The sequence below is a fragment of the Crotalus tigris genome, unplaced genomic scaffold (assembly GCF_016545835.1).
Source record: "Crotalus tigris isolate CLP2741 ecotype Arizona unplaced genomic scaffold, ASM1654583v1 scf7180000023738.1706062, whole genome shotgun sequence".
NCBI lineage: Eukaryota > Metazoa > Chordata > Lepidosauria > Squamata > Viperidae > Crotalus > Crotalus tigris.
In genome coordinates this window covers 4,815-26,171 of record NW_024100150.1, presented here as the reverse complement: position 1 = coordinate 26,171, position 21,357 = coordinate 4,815, and the positions used below count along the sequence as shown (strand labels likewise).

At 58.4% G+C, this 21,357-nt stretch overlaps 2 protein-coding genes across 8 annotated transcripts in view; both read right to left on the bottom strand.

Annotated features, from left to right (window-relative positions):
- NUGGC (nuclear GTPase, germinal center associated) overlaps positions 1-807 on the bottom strand; it is a 37,195-nt gene extending 36,388 nt beyond the window's left edge. For all 6 annotated transcript variants that reach the window (XM_039321319.1, XM_039321321.1, XM_039321322.1 and 3 more), the window contains exon 1: positions 199-807. In XM_039321319.1, coding sequence (XP_039177253.1) covers positions 199-368 — 170 coding nt within the window. In that variant the 5' untranslated portion in view covers positions 369-807. The remainder of the gene's footprint in view (positions 1-198) is intronic.
- Positions 808-947: 140 nt separating this feature from the next.
- Positions 948-21,063, bottom strand: LOC120298011 (WD repeat-containing protein 97-like). 2 transcript variants are annotated; one of them, XM_039321325.1, is made up of 25 exons: positions 20,229-21,063; positions 19,764-19,912; positions 17,713-17,949; positions 17,500-17,590; positions 16,897-17,029; positions 16,629-16,756; positions 15,845-15,920; positions 15,544-15,699; positions 14,740-14,895; positions 14,343-14,414; positions 13,827-14,003; positions 13,309-13,407; positions 12,646-12,804; positions 11,822-11,956; positions 9,769-9,915; positions 9,515-9,637; positions 7,771-7,971; positions 7,416-7,537; positions 6,596-6,755; positions 5,929-5,994; positions 5,596-5,691; positions 3,769-3,828; positions 2,668-2,804; positions 1,893-1,954; positions 948-1,401 (listed from the first exon to the last, which is right to left on the bottom strand). In XM_039321325.1, exons 1-25 carry the CDS (start codon positions 20,969-20,971, stop codon positions 1,199-1,201), a joined length of 3,888 nt encoding a protein of 1,295 aa, XP_039177259.1. In that variant the 5' UTR covers positions 20,972-21,063; the 3' UTR covers positions 948-1,198. The 2 variants fall into 2 exon arrangements, with proteins under 2 accessions (XP_039177259.1, XP_039177260.1); XM_039321326.1 differs by having other exon boundaries at positions 6,674-6,755.
- Between the last annotated feature and the right edge of the window lie 294 nt (positions 21,064-21,357).

The window sequence follows — 21,357 nt, the reverse complement described above, 5'->3', positions numbered from 1 at the left end:
GCCGACGAGTGAAATTAACCGGAGCCGGAGATTCTCCGCTCAGGCAGCCCCGAGGGAAGAAGGGCCGGGCTCTCCTGCCAACCGCCCCGGGGCTCTGCGGGGGATCCGGGGGTGACGCACTCCAGCCCCAACCGCGGATTCCAACTCCCCGCAAGAGGGGGAGAAGCTGCCCCGGCCCCGCGGGGCCCCCGCCCAGACCTGCGAGGTGGAAGGGGCGTCGGAGCCCCCCGGGAAGCTGCCTGCCTCTCCCGCGCCGCGCCCTCCGTCTCCTTTCGCGCCAAAGCCGAGGCCCCGCCTATTCGGCGGAGGGAAAGCGAAAGCGAAAGCCGGGCCGTCCTCTGCGCCTGCGCGCGCCGCCCCCTCCTCATGCCTCGCAAAGGCTACAATCGCGGCTCGGGGCGCCAGCCGAGAGTCGTGCGCGCCTCTATTCGCAGCGCCCCCACCAGGAGTAAGGCGGGGTAGTAAACGGGGAGGCTCCCCTACGCCCGAGGAAGGTCCCGGTGGCCTCAGCCTCTCCCGGAGGCTTCAGGGGCTTCGTGGCCTCTGCCCGGACGCCGCCGCCGCCGCAAGCGAAGCAGGTTGCACCGAGGGCAAGTTCCCCTTTTGCGGACTCCCGTTGCTTAGAAAGACCCGCTGGGAGGCTCGGTCCGCCCCCCTGCTTCTAGGAGACGAGAACCCCCATTGAGATGCTAACAGGCTGGACGACCCCCGTCCTCGGAACCCATTTCTCCAGCCTTTCCTTCCGGAGCTGGGGGGGGGGGTCTTGTGCAGCGCAGCAGCCGCCTCGCTTGCCCACTGGAGAGGCTGCGGAAGGACCGGCCCTGGTGCCAGGCACTCCGGACCTGCCTTTGCCGGCGCTTCCCCTGGGCCCCTCTCCTGCCCAGCGCCCCCCCTCTGCGGGTGACCCACCCAACAGCTGACAGAAGTTTCCCTTGCAAAAAGTACAGTTGGCATCTTTTCCTCTTTATTGGTGCTCTTCCCTCTCCAGTCTGGAAATCTTATCAGATGTCGTAAATCAGGTAATCGGTTTAAATAAATAAAATAAAACGCCTTCGGAGAGCCTCTTGATTGTCGCTACCAGCTTGCTTCCATCTGCCAGGCTGGTGCCGGCTGGCTCTTCAGCAAGGGCCCCCCCCTCCGCTTCCTGCCCTGGAAGCCCCTCGGCTCCGCCCGGGGCCTCTGCCAGCCAGCCCTGCCTTCAGGGGTAGCTGTCGGCGTAGGAAAACTTTGGGAGGAAGTACTTGTGCACCAGCTGCTGCATGGCAGCGAACGTCCTTGGCGCTGCCGGCCTCCTCGGGAGGGATGGGAACGGCTGCAAGGTGATCCTGGGGAGCGGAAGCTTCAGGAAGGGGACGAAGCCCTTCATCAGATAGCGGGGGAAGACGATGGGGAAGCAGCAGCCTGCGTGGGAGGAGGGAGACAGCAGGGAAGGAAGGAGCATCACTCTCTCGGGCTGGAGACAGGCTCCTCTCCGGGGCCAGCGTGGTGATGAACCAGAGGCAACAGCGAAGAAGTGAAGAAGTCAAAATGGCTGACCAACCAAAGCCAGCTCTACGGGCAGATCAGCATTTACGGGGTGGCTTTCGACCAGTAGAGGAGAACTCTCTGGCTTCCCTCGGCTTTCTGCTGAAGGAGATACGGGCTCCCCTCCCTGACCAGCTGCCCAGTTCACAGGGCAGCTGGTGGGAAAATCAGAGGGAGCCACCGGCTGCTTTTCCTGCACTGGGGCATTAGATGGCACAGGCTGCATCACCAGAATGCAGCAGCAGCAGCAGCGCCAGGCTTGACCAGGAGGCACGCGGGAAGGTGCCCCTCGCTGTGCAGCCCTCTCACACGCCAGAGGGAAGAAAGGCGGAACCCCAATAGATCGATGGAGCAACCCCAGTACTCACGCTCAGCAACTCTCGTTCTCAGCATTGCGTTGGTTTCTCCTAGACGCAGGATCGCTCGGGACCTGTCCCGGAAGAGCAGGAGCTCGTACCAGCCCAGCGTAGAGTCCAGCAACCGAGGAGGTTGGAGGAGGCCGTGGGCTCTCCCATTCCCTCCTCCCCCCCCCCAGAGGCTGGCCGGATGCCACCAGGGGTCTGCCACCAGCGGAGAGGGGCAAACCGAAGTTCAGCAAAAGGGGCTGCAGCCTTACGGAGAGTGGCCTGTGTGCCCCCCCCACCCATTAATCAGCAGACCCATCTGCTCTGGGACTTTTCTTCCATCCTCCCGACTTGGCTTTTATTTCATCCACGAGCGGGACAGACTCAAGCCGTCCTTCGCAGTGTTTGGGTGGCGCTTTCCCTCTTATCCCAGAACCATCCCAGGACAGCCTCGGGGTGGGTTGGCTTCCTCCTCCATTTCCTACGGGGAAATCTGCCGAGTCAAGCAGGCAGCCAACTTCGCGCCAGTAGAGCGTTCGGTGTTTCCCAGATCAAGAGCACAAGGCGGCAGCGGCACAGAAGCACGGATGGATCGCAGCTCATATGGCCAGCAGAGCAACTGGGGGGACGGGGGGGGCTCCAGTTCTCCTAAGCCAGTGCCTCAAAACTCCTGCCATCCTGGAAGCCCTGCAGAGGCAGAGCTCCCCCCCCCCCAGCGGCAGGAGCTCCTGGCTTGCCTAGACCCTCAAGCGGGCACCTGGGGCACAGCTTGCTCAAATCATATAAAGTCAGAGCTTACTTTTGAAGAGGGGGCAATGCCAAGACCGTGTCCCGGGGGGATTCTGCCCTCAAAAGGACAGCCTCCTTCAGCTCCCTCCGTTCTCTCTCCAGCTGCTTTTCCGCAAAATGCTGGATGGCATCAATGGGGCGAACGGGCTGAAGAAGGAACGAGAGGAATATGGCCGCTCCAGGTCAGCAGGGCCCAAACGGAGCCAGCTGCACTTGGAGCGTTGCTTAGTTTGGGCCTGGGATAACAAAGGCCAATGAGGCAGAAACAGGAAGCACAAAAACCGTGTGAGCCGCTGCATTCTGAACCTAGCAGAACTTCAAATTACTCTTCAAGGGCAGCCCAATGTAGGGTGCATTACAGTAGTCCAGATGAGAAGTAACCCAAGGTGTGGGTGACTTGGTGTGACCGTGCAGGAAGAATATGGAGGGCATTGTTTTATGACAGGGGTCTTCAAACTCTGCCCTTTGATGACTCATGGACTTCAACTCCCAGAATTCCTCAGCCAGGCGGAGTTGAAGTCCATGAGTCATAAAAGGGCAGAGTTTGAAGGCCCCTGTTTTATGGTTATCAGGAGTCCTTGGGGCTCTCTGAACTTGGTTGTTTTCTTGCAGACGTTTCATGACCCAACTAGGTAACATTATCAGCATTGATGATGTTGCCCAGTTGGATAATGAAAGGTCTACAAGAAAACTAAACTCTAGAAAGCACCAAGAACTTCAACCCTGCACTAGAAATATTCTCCTATATTGGTTGATGGTTATTGCACAGCAAATACAGGCGTAGTATGTTTTTTGCCCCTCAAAATGGGGAGGGGGGAACTCTGCTATCGACGTTCAGGAGTCGTGATCCTCAAGGCTCTTGCTTTGCAAAGAGTTTCAAGGGAGCCTCCATCTGCTCCCACAGGGATGTACCCAGGAAGGGTTCAGAGCAGCCCCCTCTTCCCCCTCACAGCATAGACCACCCACCATATTCCAGCCCAAGGCCCCTGCCATGCTGGGCTGTGCACCATGGGTGGGCTTTCTGTCAGGAAGAGAGGGTTCTAATGGGCACCTGAAGCGACAGGAGTATCTTGAGGGTCAGAGCACAGGGAAGAAGAAGAGGTAGACTCACCTTTTGGTGGTCTTCCAAGCTGGGCTTCCCCTGCCGCTCCTCCTCGCTGTCCATCTCGTCCTGAGTAGGAAGACAAGATAGTAAGAGCCCATCTTTTCCGTTTTTCATCCCCTTCCGACAGCCAATTGGAGATGCCAGGTGGAATAAAGGAAGCCCCCTTGGGTGAGACAGGGCCATCACCCTGGACAGCTTGGAAAGCAACAGACTGTTAGGTGGTCCAGAGCACCGTTGGGTTAGGCCAGTCATGGCAAACCTATGGCACGCATGCCAGAGGCGGCACACAGAGCCCTCTCTGTGGGCACGTGCCATCGCCCCAGCATACGTGGTCTCTAAAAGTTCGCCATCACTGGTCTAAGGCCAGCCAGCCTGGAGCCGCCATTGGAGAGTCCACAATCCCACCCACCAGAGACCCCCTGGTTCTCCCCCAACCCTGCCCGGCTCCCACAGTTGTCCCTCCCCATAAGCAACATCAAGGTGGCCACGCCCACCCTGGCCATTCCCACCCAATCTGCCATGACTACTTCAGCCACACCCATCCAGTGGCCACGCTCACCCAGTCTGCCAAGCCCACTATAACTGCACTCGCCTACTGGATTGGGGTTGCAGTTTGGGCACTCGGTCTCTAAAAGGTTTGCCATCACTGGGTTAGGCATAATCACGGAGAAAATCTAGAACAGGGGTCTTCAAACTTGGCCCTTTGATGACTTGTGGACTTCAACTCCCAGAATTCGTCAGCCAGGCACGCGTGCCTGGCTGACGAATTCTGGGAGTTGAAGTCCACAAGTCATCAAAGGGCCAAGTTTGAAGACCCCTATTCTAGAAGTCAAAAACAGCTTCGGGGCACATAATCAAATGACAAACTGCACATACAGAAAGTCAATGGCCATTCCAAGTTATTGACAGCACTGAATGAATGGTGATTATGTCAGAGCTCTGGCCATCCCAGCCCTCCCCGGTCACAAGATCATAATCTAGATGGTTGGCAGCCTGTTTGTACTTACAACCAGTTGCCGAGCACCTCACAATCCCTTGATCGACGTTTGCAACCTTCCCTGCTGGCTTCCTCAGTAAGTCAATGGGGAAGCCAGCAGGGAAGGTCAGCAGTTGCTGTTACCTCCTCCACCCATGCACCACCCCAGCCCCTGGCACTTGCTCCACACCAACCAGTTGTGCACCCTCCCTCTTGTGCAACATGTGGTACCTCTTACGCATCCTCCTTCACTTGCACAGCACCTGTCATGCACCCTCCCGATCAGGGCAGCACCTCTCATGTGCCCCCAATCCACAGAGCGCCTCACATGCACCCCATCAAGAGGGTGAACAAGAGGTGCCACAGCTCACAGAGTACACTAAGCCTCTGGTGCACTCTCCCTGAGTCTGGCACCTCTTGTTCACCCCCTCTTTTGCACCATCTTCGACCCTCCACAATCCACGTGGCACCTCTTGTGCAACCTTGCGCACTCTCCCCAGCCCTCAGAATGCCTCACGCACCCCCTTGCAACGTCCTCAATCTTTGCACCTTCTCTGATCCTTGTGTACCCCTCCCCTCCTGTGCTCCCCCACACTTCCCCTCGCTCCGTCCCCCACCTGGCAGCAGCCACTTATTTGCCTGTTGGGCTGAGACCCTCAACTTCCTGCTGGCTTCCCCACTGACTTTGTTGGATGCGAAAGAGGAAGTGAAGGTTGGTCCTGCAAGAGCAGGTGTGGGAGGCCGGGTGGTGGTCCTCACAGCAGGCCATCCACTGTGCAGCCGATCAGAGGTTATCCAGGACCCCACATCTCCTCCCATGCTTTCTGCCCCAGCCTCAAGGGAAGGCCAAGCCTTACCTTGTGGACAGCCTTGGCCCCCTTTCCAGCGATCTTCCTGGCTTTCTTGCGGCTCTTCTCTGGCCTCTTTCTTTCCAGGGTCAAAAGAGTGGTGGTCTGCAAGTTCAGAAGCCCCCAACTCAGATGCTTCTATATAAGTGATACGGTCTCTATGTGTGGCGGTGCCCTTGGGCTGTTTCCACAAGAGACCCAGGGAGACGGTCTCTTCCTTGGGGACTTTTGCGTTGCCCGAGGCTGGCTAATAAGGGGGAGACCCAGAGAGGCCCCCTTGACCAGATAGGGGAGCCCAGCTGCACCCAGTGGGCAGGGCTGGCGGTCCGAGCTAAAGCCCACCTTGTGGCCGGTGTCCAGGAAAAGCTTCCCAGAGGCAGCCTCTTCCAACAGGCGAGCCCTGTGTTCCTGGGGAAAGGAAAGCCATGCCTAAGCCACGTGGCCCCCTTTTTCAGCACAGGGACCCCCACTCAGAACTGGCAAAGCCTGAAGACCCTCTTGTCAGCTATGAGCTCAGGTCCTCCTCTCTGACCACCCTGAGCCAAAGCCCCTGCCCCCCCTCACGAGGCTCCCAGCCACGGCCCATTCCCTGCAGACTGCCCTCCCCTTTGGGGGAGTCCGCTGGGGAATCTTGAGGCTGGGCTGGGTGGCCCCGTCCCCTGGGAGGTCAGCTGACCCACAGGGCAGAATCCCGAGGCCCCATCCTAAGAGGGAAGGGGGCCCCGATGGCCAACGCGGCCAATTCCCTTCTCCCTGGTTCTGACATCTGGAGCGAGGAGTCCTCGGTTGGGCTGGGCTCCGAATCGGGGTCCCCCAGCATGCTGGAGTGGCAGGGCCCAAACCCTGCGGCAGCCATGCTTCCCCCCCCCCGGCCATGGGGCAGTCGTGGCTGCACCACGCAGGCATCTCTGGGCTCCCTGGTGTTCTGAAGCCGGATGAGCAGAGGGCTTCCCAGTGGCAAAGGTTTAGGCTGGGGGGGGGGCATCTGAAGAAGGGCGAAGGGCAGCACCTTGAAAATCCGGATCTTCTCCTCCAACCATTCCCTGCTGAGTTTCCGCACAACCTCTTTGGAGTCCTCCATACCCACCATCCAGGAGTTCATCTCCTTGAAGAAAAAGTTGTGAGGGTCCTGAAGTCCCAACTCCTTGAACATATCCTTAAAAACTGCCCTGAGAGGAGGAGGAGGAGAGCATTTCTTAGCTAGTGTTTAATAGCAACACGGCACACACAAAACACACACTTCTTGGGTTGCCCCAACCTCCTGCCACAAAGAAAATAACGTTGCTGTCCACAGGAGACGGGGGCACTGCCCACTGCACAACGTTGCTGCAGGACCCACAGCAGAAGAGGGACTTCCGGAGCAGCCCTAGATGGCTGCCAGGAGCTGTCCCCCCCCAGAGGTTCTGGCCAAGATGGATCTCCTCAGGGATGCAGAGACGCCAGGCAGCCATGGGGCAGCAGCTAAGGTGGTCTACCAGCACAAGGGCGCTCTCCCCATCTGCCTTCTCTGCGCTTCGGAGGGGCTTGGCCACAACCCCTCCTGAATCCGAGGCTCCACGCGCCATGCAGTCGGGAAGCAGAGGGCCTCGTAGCTGGCTCCGCGGCTTCTTTCTCACCAGCAGGGAATCGCTACCCACCTGCAGCCTGAGCTGGTGGAAGGTCCTCTTCCCTCCTGAGAAGATCCAGGCCGGACACCCCTGCAGTGCCCAGCCCAACCCCTGGGAGCTTCCACCCACTGCTGTGCCCGGGAGACAGCTCCTCCTCGGCCAAGGAAGGGCACCTGCCCCAGGTGGGAACCTGCAAGGGTCCTTCTCCCACGGGGCCCTCACCGGGCGGAGGGAGCAGCCATCAGGTAGCAGGTCATCAGCTCCACCATCAAGTCCAGGCTATCTTTGTCCAAGTGCAGGAGGACGCGCAGGGTGGCCAGGATGAACTTCTTCTGGCTCTTTTCCTAGAAAGGGGAGGGGGCGCCTTAGCCAGCAGCCCTCGTGGAGGGAGGGGTCAGGGCAGGCCCACCTTTACCTCTTTTCCCACGCTGCTGGGGTGGGTGGCTGTCTTGGGGACCCCTACTGTGCCAAGATGTGTCACATCCCAGAGGGAGCCCAACTGGAGTATCCCTCCCACCAGCCCCCCCCCACCTCACCCTGTCTATCCCTCTAGCAACCGGTGGCAGAGCAGCGTCACCTGCAAAGAGGGGGCGTTGCCCTCCTGATTCAGCACTTCAAACAGGGTGTACTGGATCCACCTCTTCGCCCTGTCCTCCAGCTGGTCTTCCAAGTAGACGATGGCTCCCAACACCTCCGTCTTGGTGCTGTAGTCGGCAGTGAGCAGCGTCTCCTGCAGCTTCCTCAGCAAGACCTTCGAGGTCATCTCAGGGGGGATACCCTGTGGAGAGGGGAGCCCCTCAGGAGGGGGAGGGGGAGGCAGGGGTGTCCTCCTTCTGGACTGACCCAGCTTCTCCTTCTCTAGCCCAGGGCCGGAAGGCACCAGAGATGCTGCAGGCAAATGCCAGTTTTGGAAAAAAAAATGGGGTTCAAAAGTTTTATTATTTTTGACAGCTAAGTAATAAATGGACTTACTATACCTTGAGGTAAGATGGGCGGTCTATATATTTCATAAATAAATAAACAAACAAAACAAACACATTAAAAATAACTTTTAGTTTACTTAACTGGTATGGTACTCGCTTAATACCTCCTCAAACCGTATCCGATCAACAGCATCCCAAATTTACCATACATGATATACAGTAATTATGGTGTTGCTAAACTTGGGCAATGCTTATTTATTTCACCTATTTACATAGCCCCCATTATACAGATGTGACTCTGGGCGACGTACGAAGACAAACACAAACGTGTAAATAATTCAAGACTGCAGGAGAACCACAGTCCCTGGACCTCATGCAGCCCCCTTGTGGGATCCCCGTGGCTGATGAAAAACCCACATTTTCAGGGTCTTCCGGAAGGCGAACGGAGATGAGGCTAAGCTCACCCTGGGGTATGTGTGTGTAAGAGTGTGGTGGTGTGATGTTCCAGAGGATGGGGACCATTGCAAAAAAAAAAAAAAAGCCACTGCCTGGGTCCCACCAGATGGAGCCCCCTTGGAGTCGTCCTTGTAATCAGAAAAAGGTGGGTCCCTTCAGGTAACTTGGCTCCATGCCAAAATGTTAATGAAACACGGGCAAACAGGCGCCCCACATTCATAAGGGAAAAAATCGGGCTTCCTACCACAGGTAACCCACCCCCTGAACCCTAAGCCAGCCCTTTGGCTTCTCAGGTCTCTTTCAACCCTCCAATTCACACGATCCGAATCCACGCCGCGCACTGGGATCAACCTGGGCTGCCTGGTTTCCAGTTCAATGTATCAAGCCAACATCGCCACTGTTTGTGCACGGGTTGATCTCTGCATTGGGGCACTGAGTGGTCATCGGTGATTTATTTTTCAGTATCTGGGATGGGGCTGGTTGAGTTTCCAACAGGTGCAATTTTTCTATCAAAAAAAAGGCAAAAGTTTCCCTTGCCAGTGGGGTCTGGCTGGGGGGGGGGCTTATCTCCACGTCATAGCTGAGAGGGTCAGCATTGTCCAAAGAGGCTTCCGTGGTCATGTGCCAACATGGCTGCACTCCAAAGCCACAGGGAATGCTGTTACTTTCCCACCAAAGTGGTACCTATTTATCTACTCACATTTAACTGCTAGGTGGGCAGGATCTGGAGCCATCATGCCCCCTTTTCTATCAACATGGTTCACTAACCCAAGGCTAGCCCATCCCCAAGGAAGACCGTGTGTGTGTGTGTGTGTGTGTGTGTGTGTGTGTGTGTGTGTGAGAGAGAGAGAGAGAGAGAGAGAGAGAGAGAGAGAACTGGAAGGTAAAAGATGTGGGGGCAAGGCTCCATTGGTGACCTGGGGTCTGTAGGGCCCCCCTCACCTCTGGGAAAAGATTCTGAAACCACTCTTGGTCCACAAAGGGTAGAACAAATACAGGCACCGTCCTCGGCAGTTCTGGATACTGGGACTCATCCAGCTGAGTCAGGAAAATCCCAGGCGTGCTCTGAAATGAGGGAGGGGAGGGGGGGTCCAACACTCATAATGGCACAGGGGCAGCAAACATATTCCCTGTGTGCAACACAGGCAGCCATCTTGGGACACCAGCCAGGGGACCTCAGCGGTTGGGAGAGGCACCTGTTTTGTGGAGGGGGCGTCTTCCTTCGCTGGCATGATCCAGGACTTGGAGATGCCCTCCAGGGCCGCTGGCAGCTGTTCTTCCTTGGGCAGTTCCTCCTCATCAAACGTCCACATTAAACTGGCCTTTGAGGAGCTCCCCGACACCTGCCCCACAGAGGAAGGGAGGGGGTCCCTCACAGTCTCTCCTGGGAACAGAGCCCAGGGCCAGAGCACCCCTTACTGGTGCCCAAGGCTGAGCCACCTCTCTGTGCCCACAGGCTGGAGGCAGACAAGGAATTGGCAGAGCAACCACACTATGCCAGCCATACCAGGTACACCAGACCAGGACATCACAGGAAAGCTAAAATTACTTTGTTGAAATTGGTTAGGGGTAGGCAACCTTGGCTCTTTTATGACTTGTGGACTTCAACTCCCAGAATTCCTGAGCCAGCATGGCTCAGTTTGGAAACCTCTCCCCCTCAGCAGGGCTGGCTCAGGAATTCTGGGAGTTGAAGTCCATGAGTCATAAAAGAGCCAAAGTTGCCTACCTCTGGCCTAGGCCTAGGCCCCTTCATGACTCGTGGAATTCAACTCCCAGAATTCCTGAGCCAGCACGGCTCAGCTTGGAAACCTCTCCCTTTCCCCTCAGCATGGCTGGCTCAGGAATTCTGGAATTGAAGTCCACGAGTCATGAAAGAGCCAAGGTGGCCTACACCTGATCTAGGCCTAGGCCCCTTCATGACTCGTGGACTTCAACTCCCAGAATTCCTGAGCCAGCATGGCTCAGTTTGGAAACCTCTCCCTTCCCCTCAGCATGGCTGGCTCAGGAATTCTGGGAGTTGAAGTCCATGAGTCATAAAAGAGCCAAAGTTGCCTACCTCTGGCCTAGGCCTAGGCCGCTTTATGACTCGTGGACTTCAACTCCCAGAATTCCTGAGCCAGCACGGCTCAGCTTGGAAACCTCTCCCTTTCCCCTCAGCATGGCTGGCTCAGGAATTCTGGGAGTTGAAGTCCACGAGTCATAAAAGAGCCAAGGTTGCCCATCCCTGGGCTAGAGTAACTGAACCTGGTGGGTCAGACGGTGCTGCATCGCCTCCCCCTCTTGTACCCCAGTGAATCGGAGCGGCTTCCTCGTAGAATTTTGCTTCCCGGGCCTTAAAAATATTCAGCCTTTTGCCCAGCTCAGGGGTATCCGATTCTTGGCAACTTTGTGACTTGTGGACTTCATGCTGGCTGGGGAATTCTGGGAGTTGAAGTCCACAAGTCTTAGAGTTGCCAAGGGCTGGATACCCCTGACCTAGTATTGATTTTGCTCATTTCCATCAAGCCTTTCTCTCCATGCACTTTGAAGGATGCCGAAGAAGTTGCTCCCTCGCGTGACACTCCACCCACGGCCTATCCCGGCTCCGGAGGGTCCTCAGAGCCCTTGCAGCCAGACGGGGCAGAGAAGCAAGCCACCTCCCAGCCAGACGGCCTCCCTACCCAGACGCCCGAGGCCGGCTGGCATTCCCAGATGCTCCGTTTCTCTGCTCCTTGAAAGGGCTGAGAAGATGGGATGAATCTCCAAGTGGGGGCACCCAACTATGCAAATTCTGCAGTGGGAACTGCCGTCGGGGGTCTGTGGTGCCAGGGCAGACCCCAGGCCAGTCTCCAGCGCTGCCCAGTGGCCAGCTCAGCTGTGGGTCTTCTGATGTTCAGGATTATAGTTCAGGCCATCCGACATCCTGCACGCTTCTCAAATCGGCCCCCCTCGCATGAACAGGGTTCTGCACCCCAACATCTTTTGTGGCCTTTCATCATTTTGTTCCCCCCCCTCCATTCCTTGCATGTGGGGGATGCATTGCCCAAACCAGGTGATTTTTCAAACGGGGGGGCTGTGTACCTGGTCAGAATCCTCCCAGGGAAGGTTGGGAGCCCAGCCTCCATGGTCTGACAATAGCCAACCGGCTGCCTTGGGGGAGGGGGGGAGATTCAGGCATGCCCCCCCAATTTCTAAAGAAGAGCTACTTGGCGCCACTTGTCATTGCATGCCATGCCCAAAGGGGTCCCAGCCTCCCCCGAAGGCGCTTACCACCTGGGGGCCGATCACCTTCACGAGCCTCTCTGTCTCCAGAAGGTCCAGGGTGTGAAGCTGCTGGGCCACCACAGAATTGGGGATGAAGCCGGAGGATATCCTGGGCAGCTGAAGACTCTCGCTCGTGAGCCCCTGGAGGCCAAGAAGAAGGAGACTCGGGCAGCCCTCCCAAGCCTTCCAGGCGCCGAGGCCGGGCATCCGGTTTGGCCCTCGCCACCTGGGCATCGCCAAGGAGAACAAGGCCCCCTCCTTCTGCCCATGTGAGAGGATAATGTTCTCAAGGGGTTTATGCTGACCAGCTTGATGCTCACTCAAAAGACCCGCTGGGGGGGCTGCACAGGCAGGAAAACGCCCCCCACCAAAGAAAGCACCCCCATCAAGAGTCAGGGCATCTTCTTGCACCCCCATCCATTCCCATAAAGCAGAGGCAGCACCCCAGGAACCCGGAACCCTACGGCTGCTGCAAATGGGGGGGGGGCGCAAGGCAAGACCCGCCCTGACTCGGAGGCCTGACTTGAGCCTTTCCGACAGAGGGGCGCCCGGCTTTGTTCTGCTGCAGAGCGAGTGGGGCAGGGGCCGTAGGGCGCCCCCGAGTGCAGCTGGCAAGGTGAGCCCCAAAAGAGAAGCCACGAAGGGGTCCAAGTCATCCAGAGGACTTCTTGGCCCCAGGGCCATCAATGGGGACAGCGTGGAGCTGGGGGAGCACGCGCGGATACCCTGCTGAGGAGACACATGTGGGCGGTAGGCAACGCAGCCTTCCTTCTCCTGGGTGCCCCCCGGCTCAGCCTATTGCCAGGTCAGGGGAAGGAACAGCCGCTCACCGCAAGCGTCCTTGACCTCTGCGGGCTGGGGGCCCTCTGCGGAAAGAAGCCTTTGACGATGGCAGACGGTTGGGGGCTCATCGAACGGGAGGTGGAGGGCAGGTGCTTCTGGCTCTCCTGGCTCAGCTGCGATGACACCAGTCCCCTGAAGAGGACGCTCTGGGTGCAAGACGTCACAAGAGGCCGGGTGAGTTCTCTTCCACCCCCCCCCTTCTTGCTGCAAAGGCCACCCAGGACTCCGACCCCCACCAGGAAGGCCGAGCTGGGCCCTGCTTTGAAAGGCTCCTGGAGGCAGAGAGGGGAGGAGGTGAAATCACATGGGGGGGGGAAGGTGCCACGGAGCACTGACCACTGAGTCTGTGGCCATCTCAAGGATCCGTCCACAGAGGTTCCCTTTAGAGGCCTGCAATGGGCCGGCCCCACCCATCTGGGGCTCCAGCAAGGAAGCGTTTGCTGGGTCAAAATGTCCTGAATTTGAAATGACTTCATGCTGCTGAGCCAGGGGGAGGGCAGGTCTTTCCCCACCCACGCTGCCCCAGAGCCCTCCTCTCTCCCACCTCTGGCGCTCAAAACACCCCATGGAGCCCCAACACCCGCAGGGCCAACCACAATCCCAGCGGGCACAGCTGGGCAGGGGTGGATGTGGCTGCAGCGGCCCCTTACCTTTTCACTCTTGAGGCGCGTGGAGGGGCTGGGGGACGAAGGGCTTTCTGGGGTAACCAAGACCAGAGTTTCGAACGGTTTAACTGGGCGCTCCGCAGGCTGAGGGGAAGCAGGCATCTTAGCGGGCTCTGGGCACGATCCCACATAACCGCCATCCTGACTTTTCCCTTTTGCCCCGTCTGCAGGATGGCCAGACCCGCTTCGAGCCTCCCACGCTGACCTCCCCCGCCCTGTGGCCCCTCCTCAATCTTCCTGGGGCAGGAGCAGACCTCTAAGCCGCCTGTCTGCTACCCAGAAAGAGGGGGGGGCTTGAGGCCCCTTTGGCTGCTGCTCTTCAGGATCCTTAGCCCAGAAGATGGGGGGCACAGCAGGCTTGGGAGTGGGCAGGTGCTGGGACCGTTTTGCAGCAAAGGCCAGAGGAAAAGCGAGGGGAAGGGTCCAGCACTCAAAGAGGAACAGCAGCTCCATCAGTTGAGCAGCCTCCCCCAGGCCTGCCCCCCCCCCGCCCAGACCCTCACCTTGGGCGCCTCCTCCGGGGCTCTTCTCAGGGGGTAGCCTGGCCTGCCCGCTCTTGCAGAAAGGGGCCGGATGCTCTCGGGGGCCTCCTGCGTGAGGGGGGCTGGGGGAGCTTCAGTTCTCCCCGGGGAGGGGGTCTCCTGCATCCCGGCAGAGGAGGGGGCAGCGCCAACATCTACCTGTGAGAAGCCAGGAGAGACTTTCAGGGCACAGCCTCGGCGGCATGGGCGTCAGGGGCTCCAACGACCCCAGGGCAGCCCCCCCCAACGAGCCCAGGGCAGCCCCACCCCCCCCCGCTTGCCAAAAGCCATTTCCCAGTTTGCTGATGGGAAATGTAATAAAATTTGAGGCTGGAAAAATAATCATATTAGCTGGGCCACTTTTTAATTAAAAATGTCACAAAGATAGAAGATCATAAATTCATCACCCCTCTTTTTTGGGCAAGAGGTCCCCAGCATACCCCTCCAAAGCTGCCCCCTCCCACAAATCTGGCACTCAGCCAAGCAGACCCTCCTCACCTTCTTCCTCTTCACCTGGAGCATGCCAGGAACCGCAAGGGAGGGGGTGAAGCGGATGGAGGGGCTAATCTCCTGCAGGGGGGGGAGGGGAGGAAGAAAGGTCCCTCTGAAAGCATGCTCAGCAGGGAAGGGCGGGGGGGGGGGCAGGCACAGCAAGCACCCTGCCTGGGGGCTGCTCCTGTCCTCTGCCGTGGGGTGAAGAGTGACGCAGAGGGGGTGCAGGTAGGGGACGCTGCCCAGGGGACTCCCAGGCTGGGCTGGGGTGGGGGGAAGGGATTGCAGCCTGGGGGGCCCCCCAAGAGGGGAAAAGAGGAGACCCAATAAGGGTCCAGACTGGCTGCTCCTCACCCCAAGGAGCCATTCGGGGCGCAGCCCCAGAGAGCAAAAGGCCCCTTACCGCAAAGGCTGAGCTGCTCAATTCGAGGGTCCTGGGCTTAGTGAAGCCCCCCAGGAACATGTGGGAAACGGAGGGTTCTAGGAGGGCAGAGAGGGGATCCATCCGGCCCAGGGATTCCAGCACTTCATCTGCGTCAAAGGGATCTTCTTCAGGAATCTGTGGGGAGAAGGGGTGGGGCTGCGCTAGGATCCAACCCAGGGAATAGCATGGCAGCCGGGGGGGGCAGGGGGGAAGGTGGCTGGGGGGTCTATGGCGGCCAAAACCCAGATCGGGGGGAGGGGCATCTCAGACATTTAATCAAAGGCAGAAACGTCAGCATACTTGAACCCAGGAAAGCCCCCCCCCATTTGACAGGGAAAACAGCTGCTCATTATTAATATTGCCAGGCCTGGTCCTTATTCAAGGGGGGGGGGTGCTGGCGATGATGCCAGGTCAGGATGCCCAGCTGGGTCTGCAGGGGCAGAGGTAGCCCACCAGATCTGCCAAGTGCCGCCCTTGCCCTGGTGAGCAACTGCCCAGCCGCTTGCAGAGAACAGACCCTCCCCCCCGAGGAGCCTGGTGCAGCGGAGGAAACGTCAGAAGCAGCCGGGGGGCACCAGGGCAGGGGCTCCCTAGGCACAGAGCTGGCCTGGGGGGCCGGTCCCTTGGTGCCCAGGGAAGCCCACTGGCAGAAGGGGGCTGGCATCAGAGAGGAAGGGCTAAGGAGAGGCTCTCGGATCAGCCTCCAGGAGGGGCCGGGGGCTCGGGCCCAGAGCCCACCATGTGCTCCCCCCTCCCCAGAAGCCCCGCCGGCCACAGCGCCACCTCCAGGCTGAGCTGCTCCTTGTAGAACAGGCCCAGGTAGTGTTCAAAGGCCTCCTCCCGCATCTGTTTGGTGAAAGGCCGTTTCTTGGCTGGGCTGATCTTCCCTTCCTGCAGCAGCTGCAGGTCCCGATTCCTCTCCGCCAGCTGGGCCATGCCCTGCAAAGGACACCCGGCTCAGGCCTCCAAGAGCGGCAAAGCCCCCAGGCGGAGTCCCCCCCCCCCGCGGCTGGGGCTGGGCTGCGCTCCCTCTGCCATCGGGCTGGCTCCAGCCACACCTGGCCTTGGCTCAGCGCTGACTGACCTCCAGCTTGAGCTTGGCTTCCCTGACCTCCCTGGACTCCCTCAGGGGCACCCGGAAGACGCCGGACATGCTGGACCTGCAGGAACAGGAACAGGAGCGTCTCTTCTCCTGGCGGCCCCCAGCCCGCTTCCCCCTCCCTCCTTCGCTGGGGCTGCAGCCGCTCTGCCACAAGAGATACTTCCTCACAGAAGCCACAGAGCGGGGACCCCCCCCCAAAAAGCTGGGAGGACCCCAGCTAGCAGCTCCAGCAAGGTCTAAACCCCCAGAAGGCAATCCGGTTGCTCTCTCTTCCAGGGGAGCCACAGCAGTGTCCCCGTCGCTTCCTTTCTGCGTGGGGGGGGTCCACGCCCCTTTCGATGCCCACCTTTTCCCTCACGCATCTCAGCTCTTCAGGACTTCCCACCTAGAAACTGGGGGCCCCCGAGGCCTGAAAACCAACTGGGTGGCTCTATGCCAGCCCCCCTCTCCCGGCTCTGCAAAGAAGGAAGCCAGGGCAGCCCGTCTCTGGAAAGGCTGCCAGGAAAACAGCAGGGCTTGAACAAGAGTGGAGTGACTTGAAGGTGTGTGCACACACAGACGCTTGTGTGCATGTACAAAAAAAAAAGCACAGACACATCAGGCTTTGGAACCTAAAGGCGCCCCACGGCGGAGGAGCACCCAGGAGCGACGGGGACAGAGTCTGTGATGGAGGAGGGCCTCTGATCTGATGCTCAGGGATCTGGCAAGCGTGCCCGGGGATTGCTGCCCCCCGAGCCCCCCTCCCAGCCCAGCCCCCAGAGCTTACTCGGACTTCTTCGCAGGCAGCTCTTGCCTCAAGCGACGGCTGTTCTCTTGCACCAGGGCCTCAAAGCTGGACGGGCTGATGGGCAGCGAGATGTCCTTGAGGGGCTCCAGGAACTTTGCCCACAGCAGCTGCAAGAGGAGGAGGAGATCCAGAGAGGCAGGACCACAACACCTGTCCTTCAGGTGCCCAGAGGGGACCGGTCCCCACATCCAGGCAACGGTGCAAGTCCGTTTGGACAGGGGCCCCTGGGGGTGCCGTCTGGGCCCACCTGCATCTGGTAGTAGCTGGGCAGGTACTCGGTGTGGGGGATGAGGTACAGGTGCTGCTCCAGGCCCACCAGCAAGTCCCCCTTGTGGTTGGCGAAGGCCAGGCTCTCTGGGATGGTGTTCAGCTTCAGGTGCCTGCAGGTAAGGGGACTCTGCAGGTAAGGCGAGCAGGGCTGGGGCCCCAAATGGGAGACAGAGTGGGAAAGCACACAGAACCTGCGAGACACCCCCCCCCGCTGTAAGGGAACCACAAGAAAGCACAGAGACAGACTTAAGCCTCTTTAACGGTCTAATACTCGTCACTATGGCAGGCAGGCTGGATGGAACTAGGCCAAGCAGAGGCAGCATTTGGAGAGCAGCCCCCCAATGGCTCCTCACAGCCAAGCTGGATGACCCACCAAGAATGGGGCACCCTGCATGGAGCCATGGGGGGGGGGAAGGCAAGCAGGTCCAGGAGAAGAGCTTAGCACTGACCAGTCCTCAGGGAGGGAGACTTGGGCACAGCCACTCCCCTTTGCTGCTGCAGGGTTAGGGGATCAGGCTGCGCCCACCCGCTGCCCTCTGGGGATCAGGCCTTCCACTCCCTCCTCCCATGGGGCCCTCACCGGAGCAGCCTGTTCTTGTGGTCCCAGATCTTCACTGACCCGTCCCGGCTGGATGAGGCAAAGAGCTTCAGGTTTGGGCAGCAGCAGAGACCTTAGAAGAGGACGTCGGACACAGTGAGGGGTGGGGGGGTGGAGGGAGCTGAGACCTACCCAGTCCTTGTGGAACAACTGCTGCATCCCCTGCTCCCCCCCACCAGGGCCCCTACTGTGTACCTGTGATGTCATCCTGGGCATCTTCCTCGGGTCCATGCTCAGAGCGTGTCTGCTCCATCAGGTTGTAGTGGACAATGCTGTAAGTGACCGTTTCGGGGTCCTGGAAGGCCACCGCCAGGGTGTCTCCGAGGAAGCACATGTGCCACGCAGGAGAGGCGCAGGAGAAGGACAGGAGGGGGAGCAGGCACTCCTCCACGTGGGGGAAGAGGCGCCACATCTTCACCGTGAGGTCCATACCTGTTCCAGGCAAGGGAGACCGCTTGGTCACCCGGCCTCTGCTGACCACTTGAGACTCACTGAAACTACGCCCGAAGAATTCCGCTCACGGGTGGGTGCCAAGGGTGGCAGAATTAGGCGCCTTCTTCCTATCGATGGGAACTTATCCATTTGGTGCCCTCTGGCCTCACCTTACGGGCCACAGGAAAGTGAAATTTGTGCCGTTGGCAGGAGGTTTGTTAAAATTGGGGGAACGGGCAGGAAACGTTTAGCTTCGTAGGAAGACGGTGGGCGGGCTGTGGGTGGCTGAAAGCAGCACCCGTTTCTCAAGCGAAGCACCTGAAACGCAGGAGCCTCCGACTCCATCCATTCTGTTGTGAAGAGGTGGGGGCTGGGGAGGGAAGTGCACTGCAGTAGGAAAGAGATGATGAAAGCGATGGGGGGGGGGCAAGAACGAATGGACAACATATGAAGGTGGGTGGAGTACACAGGTGGACACCAGAGGAGCAGACTGAGAGGGTCCAGATTGTGACCCAAAGGCCACGTGTGAAGGGCGGAAGCCAGGAGAGTTTGCTGGGATTCAAAGGGAGGGGGAAGAAGAACCAACTCTTTTCATGTTCAGAAGGCTTAGATTAGCTAATACACACACACACACACACACACACACACACACCTGTCCTCTCTGCTTCCCATTGCTGACTCTTCCTCTGCTCCAAAACGTGATGGAGTCGCAAGTCTTTCTATGGCTTTTCTTTCATGAGAAATGGAATCGCTTTATCGTGCGATGCCCGTTCCTCCTTCCCAAAACCCAGAGGGTTTAACTGGGATTTTTAAAGAGAAGAAGCGCCAAAGAACCCCCACGTCTTATTGTAACACACCTGAGAAAAATAGCAGCTCTGGCACGCTTCAAGGAATTGTGCAGGGAGAGCAAAGGCTCTCCCATCCTGTTCCCCAGTGTGGGAATAACGGAAGAACAGAGACGGAAGGGATCCTGGAGGCCTTCTAGTCCAACCCCCTGCTCCGGCAAGAAACCCTATAACATTTCAGGCAAGTGGCTATCCAGTCTCTTCTTGAAAACACCCAGTGATGGAGCAACCAGGAAGGAAGGAGGGACCAGTCTCAACTGGACAGGGGATTCCGCTGCCCAAAAGCAGGAGAGGGGCTCTTTGGAGGGGGGGCGGCGGCTCTGCCATCAGTTCCTGGATGCCCTGAAGGACACCTGCTTCTCTCACTCAGCAAAGCCTTTTCACCGGGCCAGTCCCCCCTAGAGGCAGCTAATCCCCGTTCTCGCCAGAGGAAGGCAGCCGCACCCTGGTGGAAAAGCTGGCTTCCTGTGGGGGCTGCCGAAGAGCCTAAGGGGCAGCTCAGCACAGGGCTGTGGGCAGCGCTTCTGTAGGGAACTCCGTGGGGATGCTGCTGGCACCTAACTGTGGGCAGCCAGTGAGAAGCGGCAGCTTTGGTTGCAGGTACCTGGCGCCCTCAATGGGGTTGCTGGCAGACCTGGAGATCAGCTGCCCCTCCTGGCTTGTTTTCCCAAAATCGCCAAAGATGGAACGACTTCGGAGGGGTTTATGTAATTCTGTCTTCCAGTCTACCGAGTGAGGCTGACACCGGTCTCCCTCTAGGTCAGTGTTTCCCAAACTTGACAATTTTAAGGCATGAGGACTTCAACTCCCAGAATTCCACAGCCAGCGTTGCTGGCTGTGGAATTCTGGGAGTTGAAGTCCTCATGCCTTAAAATTGTCAAGTTTGGGAAACACTGCTCTAGGTCATTTCTGGAGAGGCCTGGGACTCCCTGAAGCTCCCTCCCTCCCCCTTGGGGCTCTGAGACTTACCTGCTGACAGGACACACATCTGTGTGGTGTACTCAGCCAACGCCGTGACACGCTCAGGGTTATGCGCCTCCACTGTGTACTGGGCTCGGCCCAAGAACCAATCTATGACACTGAGGGAGCCGTTTTTGTGCCCCAGAATTGGAAGGAATCTGGCACGGAGAGACACACCGAGAGGACAAAGGAGTCTCCGGTTCAGAACAGTGGCAGAAGAAGTTTTGCCCAACCCTTTCGTCCTCTCCGGGCCTCCCAGCCTGGCCCCCCAGGGTGTGTTTCCCCAGCCAAGAGTTCCAGTGCAGGTGCTGTTCCCTGCAATTCAAGGCCTGTCCGGAGAAGCCAGGACACGTCCTCCCAGGCGATGGCTTGAGAAACCCCCATGCGGACCCCACAGGACACAACGACCAGGCTGGGCAGTAGCTGCGGACTGGAACGAAGGGAGCGAGGGCCAGTGCTTCCCAGGCTGCCTACCTGTTTCTGTCCTGCATGTTGATGGTGGATTTCTGCCACTTCCTCCGGTAGCCTTGGTTCTGGGTCACTTCCAGCCACGTGGCATATGCCTTGTCTGGTTCCACCATGTGGCTGTAGAGGAGGACGCAGCAGGGCCTGGATTCCCAGAGGCTGCTGCTGAAGCACTGCTTCACCCTCATGGGACTGGTGGCTGCGTTGACGCGCAGCACGTGGCCCTGTTGCAGCAGCACGAAAAGGGTCTCCCGGGGCAAGCAGTAGGCCACTGCCCGGGCTGGGGAATACTGGTCCAAGGAGAGGACGGACACAGGCGCGCCACTCTGGGCATCCAGCAGCTGCACGGTGGAGTTCTGGCACAGGCAGAGGACGCGGGCAGGGAAGTCGCCCAGCAGCCTCAGGTCAACGCAGCTGAGCTGCCTGGCAGGGGAACCCAGCAACGTGTAGAGTGAGTAGAGCTGATTGATTTTCCAGAGGTTGAGGCTGCAGCCCGAGATGGAGAAGACGTGTGAATTGGTGTGGGTGTCCAAGGACTCCACAGGCTCCGAGACGTGGACCTGGTCTACCTGGTCAATGGTGTTGAGGTTCCAGGTGCGGATGGTCCCGTCTTGGGAGGCAGAGAAGATGAGGGGCCGGTGAGGGTAGATGGTGACGGCAATGACTGGAGCTGGCGGCAGAAAGGGGGCAGCAAGAAGAGGAAAGGTCTTCTCAGAGCTAGAGACCTTTTCCAGAGTTGGAGAACGAGCCATAGGCTCAGAAGTCAAACGAACCCGGCTCCTGCCTTCAGCAGAGGACAGACAAACTCAAGAGATAATAATAATAATAATAATAATAATAATAATAATAATAATAATAATAATAATAATAATAATAATAATAATCCCCCAGTGAGGCACTACCTTGACGTGGTTGTGGGCTTGTGTACTCTGAGGAAGATGAGAGCTATGCCAGAGGTTCAACCATACTGGACAGGTCTCATCAGAGGAGTCAGACAAAGAGTGTCTCTCCCATAAAAAATATGGTGAGACGTAAATTTCAGAATGCCATACCGGCTCGGACGTCGCCCGGGTTAACAAGGTCCGCACTAGATATTGGAGTTCCTGGATATCTGGTGAAAAATGGGTTACAGGACTCA

Bases quoted from the DNA above. Each gene is read 5' to 3' on its own strand.
- LOC120298011 (XM_039321325.1), bottom strand. From the start codon at position 20,971: ATGGCTCGTTCTCCAACTCTGGAAAAGGTCTCTAGCTCTGAGAAGACC. The intron at 15,700-15,844 runs GTCAGTCAGCGC...TGTCCTTTGCAG, and splicing joins AAGCCAAGCTCAAGCTGGAG to GGCATGGCCCAGCTGGCGGA. The intron at 6,756-7,415 runs GTGAGGGCCCCG...TCCTCCTCTCAG, and splicing joins ATGGCTGCTCCCTCCGCCCG to GGCAGTTTTTAAGGATATGT.